The sequence below is a fragment of the Herpailurus yagouaroundi genome, unplaced genomic scaffold, assembly GCF_014898765.1.
Source record: "Herpailurus yagouaroundi ecotype Mexico unplaced genomic scaffold, PumYag 191, whole genome shotgun sequence".
NCBI lineage: Eukaryota > Metazoa > Chordata > Mammalia > Carnivora > Felidae > Herpailurus > Herpailurus yagouaroundi.
The window spans coordinates 1,848,219-1,865,073 of record NW_024412422.1 but is presented as its reverse complement, the minus strand read 5'-3'; the positions used below and the strand labels follow the sequence as shown (position 1 = coordinate 1,865,073).

General features: G+C 50.4%; 1 protein-coding gene across 1 annotated transcript; it reads left to right on the top strand.

Annotated features, from left to right (window-relative positions):
* Positions 1 to 1,460: 1,460 nt before the first annotated feature.
* TCHP (trichoplein keratin filament binding) lies at positions 1,461 to 16,596 on the top strand. Its single transcript, XM_040443602.1, has 13 exons — positions 1,461 to 1,595; positions 3,118 to 3,311; positions 4,517 to 4,727; positions 5,321 to 5,377; positions 7,056 to 7,124; positions 7,792 to 7,965; positions 9,106 to 9,218; positions 9,365 to 9,431; positions 10,347 to 10,519; positions 11,370 to 11,451; positions 13,285 to 13,470; positions 14,047 to 14,190; positions 15,327 to 16,596. Exons 2-13 carry the CDS (start codon positions 3,118 to 3,120, stop codon positions 15,357 to 15,359), a joined length of 1,503 nt encoding a protein of 500 aa, XP_040299536.1. The 5' UTR covers positions 1,461 to 1,595; the 3' UTR covers positions 15,360 to 16,596.
* Positions 16,597 to 16,855: the final 259 nt, after the last annotated feature.

Below are 16,855 nucleotides of genomic sequence, written 5' to 3'. Positions count from 1 at the left end.
CTGCTTGGGATTCTGTGTCTCCCCCTCTATCTCTGCCCTTCCCCCACTTGTACGCACGAGCTCTCTCTTTCTCAAAAATGAATAAACGTTAATATTCTCAGACTCTAGGGGTGCCTGGGTGGCTCAGTCGGTTAAGCGTCCGACTTCAGCTCAGGTCACGATCTCACGGTCCATGAGTTCGAGCCCCGCATCGGGCTCTGGGCTGATGGCTCAGAGCCTGGAGCCTGCTTCCGATTCTGTGTCTCCCTCTCTCTCTGCCCCTCCCCCGTTCATGCTCTGTCTCTCTCTGTCTCAAAAATAAATTTAAAAAAAAAGTTAAAAAAAAACCCACAACAAACATTTAAAAAAAAAAAAAAGAAAAAAAAAATATTCTCAGACTCTAGGGCCTTGATTCTGGCTTCAGTTTGCCTGAAACCTGATTCAGGTTTCAGTTTGCGTCCTAAGCAAGCAAGGCATCAGGGCTGTCTTGGTCTAATGGTATCCCTGTTCAATTACTTTCATATTCTCATTTCATAGAGAGATGAAGTGACATGCCCAAGACCCCACAAGTAGCTTGGCGGAGGTTGGAATAGAGGCCAAAGTGTTCAACAAGATACTTCACCGCACCAGAAAAAACAGATGAATAAGAATGAAAGGAGGAATGAAGGGAATTAAATACAAAGAATGGGAAAATTAAAGAAAAGAGGATGAATGAGTGAAGTTTATTATCTTTTTTTTTTTGGTAAACTTTTTAAAAAATAAAATTTTTTAAAACTACGCCAACGTGGGTCTTGAACTCATGACCCTGACATCAAGAGTCGCATGCTCTAGGTTCCCCTTAATTATCTTTTTCACACATAAAACAATACGTGTAACACATGTGGGTCAGAAAACACCAATAGAACCAACACTCTGGAACTCACCACCAAGCGAAAGACAATCGTTTCCAATAACGTGTATCTATTTAGGCCAGCGGTTCTCCGAGCTGGTTGCACACTGAGTGCCCCTGGGGAGCTAAGACAACCTCTGACACCCTGAGAACCTGATGGGACTCGTCTGGAGTTTGGTCTGTATTTATTTATTTTTACTTCTTTAACGGCATCTAGACTTAAGCCTTCCCCAGGTGATTCTCGTGTGCAGCCAGGTTTGAGAACCACTGATTTATATTCTCCTCTCCTGTCGTATCCCCCTGACTTCCCTCCACCCTCACCTACATTCCCCTCACCACCACCCCCCCCCCCCCCCCCCCCCTCAACACACACACTCCAGGTAACCACCACCCTGAATTTTGAGTAGTAGTGACTGGATGCCTTTACCCTCCTCCTTGCTGGTTTCCGGGACCAGCGACGTTTGCGATTGATCTCCCTCCCCCCACGAGAGGGCGCCAGAGAAAAATCACAACCTCCTTTCTGTCTGAGTGTCCGGTATCGCGTTGGAGGCGGCTTGGCCCTCGCGGCGCTCCGTCATCGGTCTGTTGCCCCGGCAACAAGCGGCGAAACCGCCGGAGTTGGTGCTTGGCGGCCCCGGAAGCGTGGCCGCGGGACCTGTCGGGCTTGGTTGGAGCATGCGGGAGCTCGGTGGGGGCAGTCTTCGGGAACTCCGGGGCGCGGAGAAACGTGAGTCGGGCATTGGGCTCGGCCGGAACCGGCGTGGGGGCCCGAACGCGCGGAGCCCGGCCGCCGTGGCCCGGTGTTGGCGGGAACCGCGGCGGGCGCCGGGGGACCGGCCGTCGAGTCCTCCCTGTTCCCTGCGCACTCTGGGTCCCACGCTTTGCTCTGCAAAGCGTACGTGGATGTGAAGGCTGCGTGAAGGATGCGACTGATGCGGGATCGGAGTCTTGTTTCTTGATTCCCGGCGGAAAGCTTTTCCGCGGACGGCTTGCAGGGCAAGGAAAAAATCATGTCAGGCGCGCCACAGGTTTAAGACAGGTTATAAAGGGGCAGCTGCGGGCCACGTTTGGCCCATAGACGTAGATTATTTCCCCCCAGGCCTGAGCACTGAGTTTGAGGCTTGGCCTGGACCCAGACAGACTTTCCGTAAGCACTGTCCTAACCAGGCACAGTGTAGACCCTGCCCAGGAGGACAGCTCTGGGGTCGGAACGTGTACGGAGTAAGACTGCTCTCTGCTTTCAAGTCTCCAGTTATGGCCCCATTTGCTCCGTGACCCGGGCAAATCGATTTCTTCCTGGGTCTCAGTTTCCCCATCTGTAAGATGAGGGCAGGCGAGGCCGCTCCCTGGGGGCTGCCAGAGCCAGGGCTTGTTGGTCCCAACAGGCAGACTCTTGACTAGGCCCTGGCCTGAGACTGATATGAATTAGGATCCCACCTCTTTTATTGCCTCTCCTTCCTGGCTCTGTGGTCTTGGGCAAGTCACTTTACCATTTCGAACTTAAGTTTCTTCACCTGCCAAATAATGGAGTGATTATTACAGTGAAAAAGATCATTCATATATGTCAAGAGCTTGGTACATTTTTTGTCCCTGAGATTATTATTCCTGTTACTTTGTGGGGAGCATAGAAAGCCCCAGGTGCTTGGTCCAGCATTGCTAGGACTGGTTCCCGGTCTTCGTCTGTAGCGCCCTTGATGATGTCTGGCTCACAGCTGAGTGGAGTCCAGGCTTATTTAAAGTGATGCTTTGCAGGAGCACCTGGGTGGCTCAGTCTGTTGAGCATGTGACTCACGATTTCAGTCGGGTCATGATCCCAGAGTGGTGGGATGGAGGCCTGTATCTGGCCCCGTGCTGAGCATGGAGTTTGCTTGAGACTTTTTCTCTCTTTCTCTCTGACCCTCTCCCCGGCTCACGCTCTTTCTCTCTAAAAAAATTTAAAAACAGTGATGATTTGCAGACTTGATGGCACATGATTTTTTAAATGCTGATGCCTAGGGTGCCTGGCTGGCTCAGGGGGAAGAGCATGCTAGTCTTGATCTCAGGGTTGTGAGTTCGAGTTCCACGTTGGGTGTAGAGACTACTTTAAAAAAAAAAAAATTAAAAATGCTGATGCCTGGGAGCCTGAGCTAAGACTTCTTTGATGTCATTGGTCTGGAGTGGGGTGATTCCAGGGTGCAGCCAAGGGATGAGGACCACTCATTAGGGAGCTGCAGCAGGCTCATTTTCCTACCATTGCTACCATTCCTCAGATGGCACTCCCCACGCTGCCTTCCCAATGGTGCAGCCGGAGGCTCCTGGACCAGCAGATGGCCCGACAGCGACACCGAGAGCAGGAGGCCCGGCTTCGGCAGCAGTGGGACCAGAACAGCCGCTACTTCAAGATGTCTGATATCTGTAGCTCCAAACAGGCGGAGTGGAGCTCCAAGACGTCCTACCAGCGAAGGTAACTGCAGTGACCTTGATGGGATGGAGGCAGGAAACCACTTGTTGTTCAGGGGATGTGGCTGTAAGAACTAAGAACCCCATGGCTAATCAGCATGTTTGCTTGAGGAAGTTGCATAGATTGCATGCATGGTGATGTTTCCCAACTGAAAATTGAAAAAAAAAAAAAAAGATCATCAGTGAATAATACATTTGCATTGAAAAAGTGAAAACAATAAGAAATATGTGTAGAACCTGGAAGTCTTCTTGTAACCCCGTGTCCCCAGAGAGAATCACAGTGCACAGTCTGATACACCTGTTCTCCCATGCTTTTCCCCATTTGTGTGTGTATAAATATTCGCACACACACGCATCCATTTTTGCAGAATTACATGTAAAAAACATGAAAGTTAAAAGCATGGGCTTTGGAGTCAGACAAACCCAGATGGAATTCCTGACTGTCACTTGCTATATGAATGAGCCTCAGTTTCCTCATCAGTGAAGTGGGGCTAAAACAGAACCTACTTTGTTGGGTGTGTGATTAATAGAAAGCTATCCCTAGATATAATACCTAGTATATAGGAATTGCTCAAACAATACTAGCTAGTACTGTTACCACATGCATATGTGAGACCACTGTACATTTTCTTTTTCTTTTCTTTCTTTTTTTTTTTTTTTTTAGTTTATTATTTTTGAGAGAGAGAGCGAGAGCGCAAGCAGGGGAGGGGCAGAGAGAGAGAGGGAGATCATGGCCTGAGCCGAAGTCTGACGCTCAGCCAACTGAGCCGCCAGGGTGCCCCCGCTGTACATTTTCTTTCTTTTTTTTTGAAATGTTTTATTTATTTTTGAGACAGAGAGACAGAGCATGAGCAGGTGAGGGGCAGAGAGAGAGGGAGACACAGAATCCGAAGCAGGCTCCAGGCTCTGAGCTGTCAGCACAGGGCCCAGCGCGGGGCTCGAACTCACGAACCACGGGATCATGACCTGAGCCAAAGTTGGACGCTCAACTGACTGAGCCACCCAGGCGCCCCCAATGTACATTTTCTTATGGCAAAAGCAAGATTCTGTCATGCACGGTGGTCTGTGACCCGCTGTCTTCACTTTAGCCGGAAGACACTTTACCGTGTCACCGCGTCATGTCCACCTCAGCCTCTCTTACCCACGGCAGTGAGTGTGCCACGTGTGGCTGTAGCGTGACTGACGTGGGGAGGGCTCCTTCTCACCCAGCATGCATGCCTATCAGCGTGAGAAGCTGAAAGAGGAGAAGCGGAAGCAGCTGGAAGCCAGGCGGGAGAGACTGAGGCAGCTGCTGCTGGAGGAGCAGGCCCTGCTGGCCAGACAACTGGAGGAGCTAAGGCTAAGCATGGACACGCGGGAAGGCAGACTCCGAGAGCGGCATGGCGATCTCAAGTCGGCCCGAGAAGAGCAAAGGAAACTGGTAACTCCTCCTAGCCCTTCTGGAGCCTACGGAGCAGGAGCGTCCCCAGCCCGTCAGTGACACACACACGGGGTCCCTGGGCACACTGGTCTGATGAGACAACGGTAAACTCCAGAGCCTGCAGGGCGAGGTGCTTTGTGCTACGTTGTTCTCCACGTGTGTTTTGCACGAGTCACCTCAGGTCATTACATCCGAGTCCTTTGTCTTTATATCAGTCCTGTGGCCCCAGCAGGCTGCGCGCTGGTCTGTTTGATCTTCCAAGTAGCTGTGGGGAATGGTGAGCCCCAGTCTGTGTTTTTAAGCCTGCTGTATATTTTGAAGCAGATTGTCACATCTGGGACCCATCTGTAGCATCAGATCTTGGCGCCCTTCCATCACCACTGTGGGAGTCATTTGTCAGAGCTGTCTGGTTCCACTCTGGTGTCTCCCAGAGCCAGGGATGCAAGGCAGGCAGTAGGTCCGGAGGGCAGGCGCAGTGACAGCGTGCCAGCCGAGGGGCTCTCCGCCTCAGGTGACCGCCACTGTGGGTTATCCAAAATGTGAATGAATTTGAAAAGTGACATCAGGCTTCCCTCTTTGTGTTTCCTTGACAGATTGCCGAACAGCTTCTGTATGAACACTGGAAGAAGAACAACCCCAAACTTCGAGAGGTGAAAACCAGCGAGATCCTTTGCTTTGCCTAAGTAGATAAAATCATGTTTCTCTTCTTGTTTTTGAACTTGCATCTCTTACTGGGGTGGAACAGAGAACACCCCGGCCACCTGAACGATGCCACATGCAGATCTGGTTTCTTGGGTGTTCAGCCAATACTTATTGAACATTTGCCACATGGTCCAGCACCTGGGCACGTGGAGATTAGCTGGGGTCCCCCCTTCTTAGGAACTTGCGGTCCAGTGCGGGTTGCAGTAGGCTGGGAAAGCCCAGGAGGATGGGCATTTGGGGCAGTGCCCCCAGCTCAGTTGTGGGTCAGAGCGGCATCTCAGAAGTTGCGGGGATGGAGGAGTCTGGAAGGACTTGGGTGTTAACTTGATGGTGTAAAGGTGAGGAAAGGACATTCTAGATTGAGGCAGCTGAGCGAGGAGCAGGCCGGAGTCACGAGAGCAGAGTGCATCTAGGGAGTGACGAGTGGCTGAGAGTTTGTGATGTCATATGGCGAGCAGGGGCTGCAAGAGTTGAGGCTGGTGAGGCACGTGGGCCTGGACCCCAGCCAGCCCTGTGTGGCCTTCTCCTGGAAGCGCTGGGGAGCACCTGGATGATTTTAAGCAGGGCTGTGGCGGCACCCTGGCCACATTTCAGGGAGCAGTAGCTTTGGCAGCAGTGTTGAGGTGAGCAGGGCAGTGACGGCGGAGACCAGAACAGGGTGGCAGGAGAAAGGAGGACAAATATGCAAGATCCTGGGGCAGGTGGGGGGCGGTCTGGCTTGGGTGGCGGCATTCTGTGGAGACAGGGCTAGAGGAAGATGATCCGTGATGATTTCATTGATGTATTTTAACTTAAATTTTGCGTGTATGTTTGGTGGCATTAATTTATTTGTAATTATATTTAGAAAATTGCCAGCCACTAAGTAATAGAACAATTTGGTGCTTTTGAGCCTTGTGCAGTTAGCACTAAGCCACGGGAGGTCTCCTTTCCCTGGCCATTTGAGCGTTTAGGTGGGTGCTCCAAAGTCTTTTACTCAGAAATGTTTATTTAGAATGCTCAAGTTAGTTGCGGATGTTTACATTTGTAAGTTGAGAAAGAGATTAAAAATTTTTATAAACAATTTCCCAAACAAAAGCTTTTGGATAGAGTTCCAGTTCATTTTCTGATCCAACAGATTCGCTAAACCCGTATCTCTTCTTAATAACCCCAAATGTGTTACATCTGTTGCTGCGGGGAGTACATGTTTATACAGCCACTGCTTCGCAGAGGACGTTTCGAGGAGCCAGGCAAAAGGCTGAGTCTGGGCCTCACCCAGCTCCTGCTGATCTGGGCCCTGGCATGCTTCAGACCAACCAGGGGTGGCCTCTGAGATCATATTTCCATTCCAGTGTCTGCTGACCTGCCCCTGCACAACCCCCAGGGTACTGGGAGAAAAGTTTGTGTTCCTTTGTTACAACTCCTTAGATCTGTTTCAAACTGCCTGGTCCTTTGGTTTACTAACTGAGTTGGGTTCCAAATGTATATGTTGGGGTCATCTTGTGCTCCCTTGTAAGATACCTGGGCCCCTCTGAGTCCTTGCCTAGGGAACTTCTGGTCACCTGCCAGGGCGTAGCACTGTGCTCTGCAGCGTCCATCTGTCGGATGAACCAGTGAGGAAATGAACATTCTCTGCCTTCTCACCCTCAGATTGAATCAGCCCTTCACAAGGAGCACGTGATAAACTCTTGGAAAATGCAGAAAGAAGAAAAAAAACAGGTGTGGTATATGACTCTGGAAATAGTCCTACATGGCATGGTGCAAGTGCTGTGACTCCAGGTCTCTCAAGTTTTCTTGTTCTGGATGTTAATGAGTCCAGTCCAGGAACAGACTTTATCTCAGTTAACTTTAACACGTTAAAAGCAGACGTCTGTTGCTCCTACATATATGAGAATCCTTTCCGATCATCCCCAGGGCAGAATAACACCAGTGGCCAGCCACTGGCAGGTGGAAGGTGCATCTTAAAGGTCGCTCTTGCTGCCGGCAGTCTCTTTTGATGTAGCACGCATCATAAACTCTCAACCCGGGCTGACAGCAGCACCTCTGGGGACAAAAGTCCACACCTCCGTGAACCCACAGCTTTGCCTCTGGGTTCATTGGGGAGACTTTTGGAAGGGAAGGAATCCTGACATTGTTGAGCCCCTCCTCTGTGCCGGGCACCGTCCTGAGTACTTCCCCAGCATCACCTCTGAGGGAAGGATCACTCCATGGTTCCCACTGTGAGAACAGAGCCGGGGAAGACGCACCCTCACCCGGGGTCACGCAGCTGAAAAGTGGCATGACCTCTGTTGTAGACACGTTGGAATGCAGAACAGCGGCGGGGAGCTGGGTCTTTGCTGGCTCTGTGACAGATTCTGACCCCCTGCGTTCATCTGACCCCGTGTAGCAAGAAGCCACCCAAGAGGAAGAGAACAAACGGTATGAAAATGAATATGAAAGGGCCCGAAGGGAAGCACTGGAGCGGATGAAAGCAGAAGAGGAGAAGAGGCGGTTGGAGGGCAAACTCCAGGCTGAGGCGCTGCTCCAGCAGGTGGAGGAGCTGAAGCTGAAGGAGTTGGAGGTGAGGGCATGGCCTCCTCTTGCAGCCGCTTGCCGTTATAAAGCAGGCATTTAGGAAGCGGCACCAAAAAGACCATATTGGGGAGGGGTGGTTCTAAGAAATGCAACAGTGCTGGGTTTTCCCTTTGGACACATACTCCTCGCCGTGGTTTTTCCATCCCCCTAGGTTGTGCATCCAGATCCTAGAATGTTCACAATATGGAGCTAATAGCTGTTCTCTTACGTGTGTGTTTTAGGCTCTATGTGAGAGCCTTCTTAGAACTTGGATTTTCCTGGGGCAGCTGGATGGCTCCATTGGTTGAGTGTCCAACTCTTGATTTCGGCTCAGGTCATGATCCCAGGGTTGTGGGATCAAGCCCCACATCAGGCTCCATGCTGAGCATGGAGCCTGATTGGGATTCATTCATTCATTCATTCATTCATTCTCTCTCTCTCTCTCTCTCTCTCTCTCTGCCCTTCTGACCCTATACCCAACTCACATGCTCTGTCTCAAAATTTATACAAAAAAAAAAAAAGGAACTTGGATTATCCAGTGCACTAAGTAGACTTGACTTAGTCTGATGTTCTAGCATGCAGCTACAGCTCTCCCCAGCTAGCATGTTTTGGATCTCAAGGCATAAACCATGAGGTCTTTGGTTTCGGAGGCCGTTCTGAGAATACTGTGCAGTCTCCCTGAGCTAGATACCTGGGCTAGATTTTCCCATCTGGCTGAAGGAAAGCCCATCCTTCCTTAGGCCCAAATGATTCCAGAACCAGATCCTTAATGCCCACTATCTGCTAGATGCTGAGCACTGAGCTGGGTGCTAGAGATACAGCTGTGAGCAAGACCCACGGTCCTGGCCTTCATGGCAGGAACCGTGTCAGGTGCGGAAGGGAATTAAGTTATAGGAAGGTGTGAACAAGTACAGGGTCCTGCAGGAGCATGGAGCATGGATCTGATCCTTGTCCACAGGCCTGGGAAAGGCTCTTGCAGGAAGGGAGTGTGCTGGGCCAAGGGCTCAGAGCCCAGAGGTAAGAGGGAGTTCTGATCACCAGGTGGCCGGGCCAGCCCTGTTGCCTGGCATCTGCCGAAAATACACACGAAGAGTGAAGGAAGCTCCGATTCTGATGACCTTAACTGGGTGCACTGTTGTCACCACAGGCCACCAAACTGAAGAAGGAGCAGGAGAATCTGCTGAAGCAGCGGTGGGAGCTGGAGAGGCTGGAGGAAGAGAGGAAGCAGATGGCAGCCTTCCGGCAGAAGGCAGAGCTGGGGTGCGTGTGCCCAGATGGGCAAGCCTCGTGCTTTCTCAGACTTGCATTGCTGTCCCAAACCAGAAAGATCTGTAGTAAGTAGCTATCTGGCCCCCGCTAATCGTTCATAAGACACTGAAGGCAGACCGTATTTTGCTCCTTTCTAGACGTTTTTTGAGACATCAGTATAATGTGCAACTCAATAGGCGTGCACAGCAGATCCAAGAGGAACTGGTAAGTCTGAGTCAGCCTGGCATTTCTTTCACCCTTTTTGGAAGAAAATGCTTTCTATCGCTCAGAATGAGTGCGTTCTCGCAAGAATATCACACTAGGGGAGATTCCCCCTTGATGAGCTCGCGACCCCCACCCCTTCCCAGGGGGGTCTGCTTTGTTGTGTATTCTAGATACATTTACCCAGCACACACAGAGGGCAGTGGTGGGGTTCTTTAAACCCTGAAGTGGCATTCCTCAGCACAGTCACCTAACAGTAAACCTCAAATCCTTGGAATGAGCTTGTTCTTTTTACTGGCTGCTCAGTGTTCCTGTCAGGTATGTCGATGGGCTCTCTAGTGACACGGGGACAGGGATAGTGAATGAGAGAACCCGCCTACCTCTATCCCTGCCCGCTACTGTCAGGGTGGTCCAGGGGTGGCAGCGCCACTGCTGTTCCCGAGTACATTTTTCCGTCCCAGGACCTCCCAAGTCCCTTGTTCTTTACTGCATCTCGCTGTGGACATGTCCACTACAGCCAGTTCCCTACCAATGCGTTTGGGTCATTTTTGTTTTTCCTCTACGGGACCTCTGCAGTGAGCATTTTGTGCATTTGGTTTTGTGCCTTTGGGTCTCTAGTCCATATTCTTAGAAGTGAAACTGTTGTCCAGCCGTGTTCTCAAAAGCTGTGCTACCAGGCATGTCCGAGGGCAGGGACAGGTGCATGGTGGCAAAGGGGCCTCTCCTGCGTTATTTTAAACCACTCCTAAGTGGTTATACCCTGACTCTTCCCATCTCTATGTAGGGAAGCTTTGGAAGCATCACGAACGTCTGCTGTCAGTGCTGAGTGCAGAAAGGGGGCGCTGTGGGAGCGGCGGGGGGGGGGGGGTGCTGTGGCTGCAGAGGGGTGCCCACCGCGCTTCCTCCTCCACCCTCTAGGAGGCGGACAAGCGCATCCTGCAAGCGCTCCTGGAGAAGGAGGACGAGAACCAGCGCGAGCACCTGGCCAGACGGGAGCAGGCCGTGGCCGATGCGGCGTGGATGAAGCAGGCCATCGAGGAGCAGCTGCAGCTGGAGAGGGAGCGGGAGGCAGAGCTGCAGCTGCTGTTGAGGTGAGAGGCGATGCCTGCCTGGGCTGGACCCTCCCAGCCTCTGCTCTGGTCCCTTAGGTCTCTGCAGGCCACCACCAGGGTCTCCTGTTGTCCCTGAAGCATCCGTCCTTGTTAATCTGCCCATGGGGAGGAGCACATGTTTGCTAGCAGACCCGGCTTGCAGGGGTGTTTCCCTTGTTATGTAAGGTGGAAACCACTAGGGTTTAGAGTAAGGATCTGTTCATTTAAGATCTTAGAAATTTGAAAGGAAATTGTTACAAATTATGGAGATGCTGAATGCTTCTTAGGTCTTTTTTAAATGGGTCTGGATCCTAAAAATCTAGTAGATTGAAAAAATTGAATAACATGTCACATTTATTGGGCATTTCTTGTGGGTCAGACACCGTGCAGAGCGCTTTACCATCCTCCTCTTATTTAATCCTGATATCCATCCGCAGGGTAGGTGTCACTTGAGGAGGTCACTGACTTGCCTCAGGCCACAGGGCGAGCTAGCAGTGACCCCAGGAGCAAAGTGACAGAGCTCAGGCACAGCAGGGCTCCTCTGCCTCTCCAGGGTCCTGGTGGCTCCATTTGCCATGGTGTCTAAATGGCCTGGGTGCAAGCCATCACAGTTGTGTTTTGTAAGGAGGTGGGAGCATAAGCCAGGCAACTTAAAGTACTTCCTGTAGGAGTACTCTCCATGAGCTAGTCCAGAGTTGTAAACTGTGAAGAGTTTGCGCGCAGAAGTGGGTTTGAAGGTTGGCCCTATGGAACGTGTGTACCTGATGCGCTGGAGCCCTGTCACGTCTTTAGTTCTCGTCTGCCATTGGTGGTGGCAAGGAGCCTGCTGTCATCCACTCTGTGTTCCCAGGGAAGAGGCCAAGGAAATGTGGGAAAAGAGAGAGGCGGAGTGGGCCCGGGAGAGGAGCGCACGAGACAGACTGATGAGCGAGGTAATCCTGGCTGCGAGCGCGTACTGACCCTGCCAAATGTTCTGGAACACAGGCCTCTCTGCTTATTTTAAATAGACTTATTTAAAAAAAAATTTTTTTTTTGATGTTCTTGAGAGAGAGAGAGAGAGAGACAGAGCATGAGCAGGGGAAGGGCAGAGAGAGAGGGAGACACAGAATCCAAAGCAGCCTCCAGGCTCCCAGCTATCAGCACAGAGCTTGATGTGGAGCTGGAACTCACAAACCACGAGATCATGACCTGAGCCGAAGTTGGGCGCTTAACCGTCTGAGCCACCCAGACGCTCCTTTTAAATAGACTTCTAATGTCATTGTGAAAGTAGTATCAGCTTTTTAGAAGAAAATTCAGGAGTACAGGAAGTAAGAACAAAGTCACCCAGGTCCCCATTATTTGCATAGTCGCTGTTACTCTGTTTCCTTCCACTCTGTGTGGAAACGTGCAAACATGTCTTTCTGCATATTCCTTATTATACTATCTGTTGAGTTCCAGCATTCTAATGCACTGTTCCATCTCCTTTGTAGGTATTTTGATGATATCACACTTAATATATCACGTTGGGTGTACTGTGGGGTTTTTTTCCTATTCCCCTCTTGTGGGTGTTCTTTTTATTCTGATTTATTCCTGAGGTGTTACAAGAAACATTGCAGTGAACATCTTGGTTCATAAGGCTTTCCATTTTTAGGAAATGGAAATTTCCTAAAAAAATCCTATTTAGGAGTTTTTTCTTTGGGGTGCATAACCAGAAGTGGACTCTTGAAAGAACACAACTCGTCAGTATTTAAGTAATGCGTTAAGACGTACCCCAATTTAAAAGGAATGAGGGGCACCTGGGTGGTTCATTTGGTAGGACACGTGGCTTTTGATCCCAGGGTCATGAGTTTGAGCCCGCATTGGGTGTGGAGATTACTTAGTTAAAAAAAAAAAAAAATTTTTTTTTTCAAGAAATCTTTTAGAAAAAATCTTTCATTATCCATGTATTGAAAATTAAAGTGGCTTAAAAATGGAACTATTTGGTGCATGTCATTTTGGAATCCGTGGGAAGTCCGGTCCCAGTGGGGCTCTCTCCCTTCTGTGAATACCGGTACTCTGCAACACCTTTGATTTTCCCTATTAAAAACGTTCCTCCTCTTGTGTTGAGCACTGGGTGTGATATGTAATTGATGAATCACTAAATTCTCCTGAAACCAATATTACACTATATGTTAACTAGAATTTAAATACAAATTTGAAAATGAAAAACAAAATTCCTCCTAGTTGTGGCCACTTCACGTGTCCTGTCCCGGGAGCATAACTGTTGGGTACAGCAAGTGGCTTCCCACCGTTCTTGATTCTTGAGTCCTGACTGCTCTGGATGTGATCCTGTGCTGTGGCCAAGTCTCAAGCCCAGCAAGGTTTCTGCAAGTATTTAGATCCCGAAGGTTGAGGGGATGACCCAGATTACTTCCGGTCATCTGTGTGGCTTGTGGTTTCTTTCTTTTTCTGGAACCTACCAAGAGGGAGTGAGGCTCACAAGCTTGTTGCTGTTTCTGTGCCTAGGGAGGGAGCTCCATCCGCCTCCTTGGATCTTGTCAGTGCCCAGCTGTCTCTCCCTAACGCGTGGTCTGTGTGCATTTTCTGTGTGGTGGGGACGGTTGGGAAGCCGGGCTGACGTGGCATGGGCCAGTGCTGTGATCTCACTTGCCTTCACGTGGGGTATTCGGGCCTGAGGCTGAGGACGAGGCTGGGTCTTGGGGCAGCTGTAGCCTGTCCACAGCTTGTGGAATAGGGAACTGCTAAGTCGAACTGAAATCTGCCCTTTGCCTTCCTGCTGAGGGTAGGTTCTGACCGGGAGACAACAACAAATACAAGCAAAGCTTGAACAAAACCGACGGGCACAAGAGGAATCCCTGAGACACCGGGAGCAACTTATTCGAAATCTTGAGGAGGTCAGAGAGTCAGCTCGTCGTGAGAAAGAGGAAAGCAAAGAACTGAAATCGGCCAGGAAACAGGAGCTGGAGGCCCAGGTGGGCTGAGCCTGGTGGGGGAGGAAGCCTCAGCAGGGGAATGTGAGCGGCAGGCCGCTTGCTGTGGCCTCTGCACTGTTATGGCACCGGACGCGGGGACCCTTGACGTATTTCCACATCCAGGCACTAAGACCTTGTCCGAGAGGCCCACATTTGTGAGCTCAGTGCACCCATTTCATTTCCAGCTGAAACCCCGACCCTCCTGATTCGTTCCGGTGCCACTCCAGGTCCTCCATGTGTGGGAGCGAGGCTGCTGTGCCTACCTGTCATCCCTCTCCTGTCTGCCTCCACAGGCATGTGGCTCGCTGGGCCACCATTCTCTGTTCAGTTTGGAACCTGGTAGAGAACACAGAATCTTCCAAGCAGGTGGCCACACCCAGAGCTTTTCACAAGCTGCACATTACCATGCGTGCAACCTTTCCAGTCTCATCAGTGCCCTTCCCTCTTGCACTTGCCATCACTGTGCCTTAGCTTGGATTCTCTGACTGGGGTAGATCCACAGGCTTTCCCTCGTGACCTGAAGCAGGGCTCTGCCCAGGGAGCTCGGTCCCGGCTGACTTTGTTCTTGGTGGCCAGGTTGCAGAGCGCCAGCTGCGGGCATGGGAAGAGGACCAGCAGGAGGAAGAGGAGGAAGAGGAGGCCAGGCAGGCAGAGCAGTTCACTGACGCCTTACTGCAGCAGGAGGTGAAGACGATGGCCAAGCAGGGCTCCTGGCCCAAGGTAAGGAGTCTGAAGGGCACAGGCTGCTGGCGCCCAGCCTGGCCCCTGCTTTCCCGGCCTGTTTGTAGCCCCGTGCTAAGCTCTGCTTCCCAGCCAGCTCAGATTCTTCCCCCTCGTTCCTCTTCTCTTGTGTTTCTACCTTCTCGACCAGTCGGGAGCCTCGACACGTATCTTAGCCCTTGTTTTGGCCTCAGACAGCCCTTGAGGAGATTTTACTCTGGGCCCTGACTGCTGAGGTGCATGTCATTTGGCCCTGTTTGGGACCAGGAGCCATCTAAGAGCTCTGGCACGGCAGGGGAGAGGTGAAGAGGCAGCTGTCCAGACAGTAGTGCCCGGGCGAACAGGGGCCTGGTTTTCCTTCCTCTCAGCACCTCTGGTTGCCCCTCCCCTCCCTGATCCTCTTGTCCTCTTCCATCCTTCCCTGTCCTCGGAAGTACGTGAGAGGCCCCTGTGCACGACGCACAGAGAAGCGAGGGTTGTCCCCCTACTCCCAGAGAGCTGGTAACTAATGAAGCCCCTGAGAGCTGGGGGAGGGCCTGGCGGGCATGTTGCGCCTGCCCCTCCTTTACCAGGGCCGCTCGGCCACCCTGGCGCTCCAAAGTGCTGCGAGACGAAGAGGCTGGCTCCTTTGTTTTCAGGGGACTCTGGGAAGCCCGCCCACGAGACAGAGCAGGTGCTTCACCTGCCGCAGAACTGCTTTGTCCTCATCGGCTGGGGCTCTTGAGGTGCAGGCTAACATTTTGGCACGACACTTTGGACCTTTCATGTCTTGGGAAGGTCTCAGCGACACAGTCCCATAATAGACATGTAAAGTCAGATTCTACATCAACGCTAGGAGCTGTGGGCTGTGTCCTAGGACAGGATATATGGTTTCCTGTTGCCTCACCCTAATTGTAAGCTCACTTGACCAGGGATCATTGAGTGCCTCAGGATCAGGTTTTCACGGAGCACATGTGGAAATGTTACAAAAAAGGTAATAAAGTACCTCATTTGTGGTTTAGGGTCCAAGCTTTCTCAGTTGTAAATGAAAACAGCCAACTATACCAGGCTTTCAGCTCTTATTTCGGTTGGGATCAATTCCCAATGCTCCAGAGACTGCTGATCTAATCAGGCTTCTGTTTTCTTTCTTTTCTCAGCCCTACGGACATCCCAGAATTGCTTGGAACTGACTTTGTTGGTGTTGGAAGCACAGAGTGAGGTCCCTGAGGCCTTTGATATGCAGGCACCAGACAGCTGTACGGTGTTCGGTTCGAGTGTTCAGGTCGCTGTGTAACAGTTCACTGAGCCTGTTGGGGTCCACAGTCAAACAGAGCAAGGGCCTCACCAGCCAGCGTTCTGTAGACATGCAGCACCCAGCAGGAGGCCTTTTCCTGCCTTTTGTATCCAAGAAAGGGGCTCTTACAGTCACATGCTGAGAGTGCTGCCACACAGTCCCATGAGAGACCGATAATTGTCAACCTCCAGTAAAGACTCCAGCTGGAGAAATGAGGAAAGTTTCTCAGTTTTTAAACTTGCCACTTAAATTTCACTATTCTGTCGATAACAGACTCCTAAGTGTCAGTTCAGTTTCTTTCACAGTTTATTAATTTAGTGGCCCCAAAAGGATCATGTCTTATTTTCTGGAAGAAGAAAAGCTGTGAACTCTGAGACAGTCTGATGTGCTCCACGGATGCTTTCCGGAAGGGTGTCGAGAAATAGGTCTTTCCTCCTTTAGGAAACGTGGTGGAATTTCCATGGAGCACTCTGTGTGGTGATCCCAACATGTATGTTAGTTACTAAGCCCCAAAAGGGGGCCTCAAAAGGCCACCTGGTTGACTAACGTTTTGGCACAACACTTTGGACCTCTTGTGTCTTGGAAGAAGGTCTCAGCTACAGGCAGCCTTGTAGGATTTATGTGCCCAGAGGAAGGGGCACGGGGCCTGAAGACTAGATCACACTCAACCAGATCGGCCAGAACTTTCTCCTCCCACTGTTCTAACAATGTGACACAGTTCTAGATTAATCTCTACAAATAGCTACAAGTTCCTTGCAGCAATAACCCTATTTTTATTTGTATTTTTTTTTCATATTCTTCCTCTGAGGTTTCAGTTTTCATTATACTGTATTTAAGGTTCCACATTTCAGTAAATTATAGCTAATTATAGATAGGGCTGTGTGCCAGGTTGTTAAAAACCAGAGTTTATTTTTTAAAAATCCTGAGTGTAAAGGCTGCATTGCCTTTCACATCCATTGTGCTATAAAAACAAACGGAGCAGCAAACTGCATCCTTAATCTGTTTTTCGTTTTCTTGTCTTGAATTTCTTTGGATAGGACCCCCTGAGCACCACTTTCGTTATGCTTGCTCATATTTGCTTCCTCCATTTCAGATGTTCGTTTATCGTGAAATAAAGTTTTGGTCTGACAGCATGGCTTCCAGACTTTGTTACTGTTGCTTGTATTAATTATCGCAAAGTGGGTTGTATGGAATGATAGATTTTTACTGATTTAATCCATCTCCTACAGCTTTCCATATTTTCTATGACTGCTCACATTTTCTAGGTTCTACTCATTTTTCTTGTGAAAGTGGTGTTGTCTCCCATCCAATTTCCACTGGATCCTCTTTTAAGTAAACCACAGGGAATTATTAGGAATCCTATACTGTCTGAGCTCCAGTACAGAGTAGATG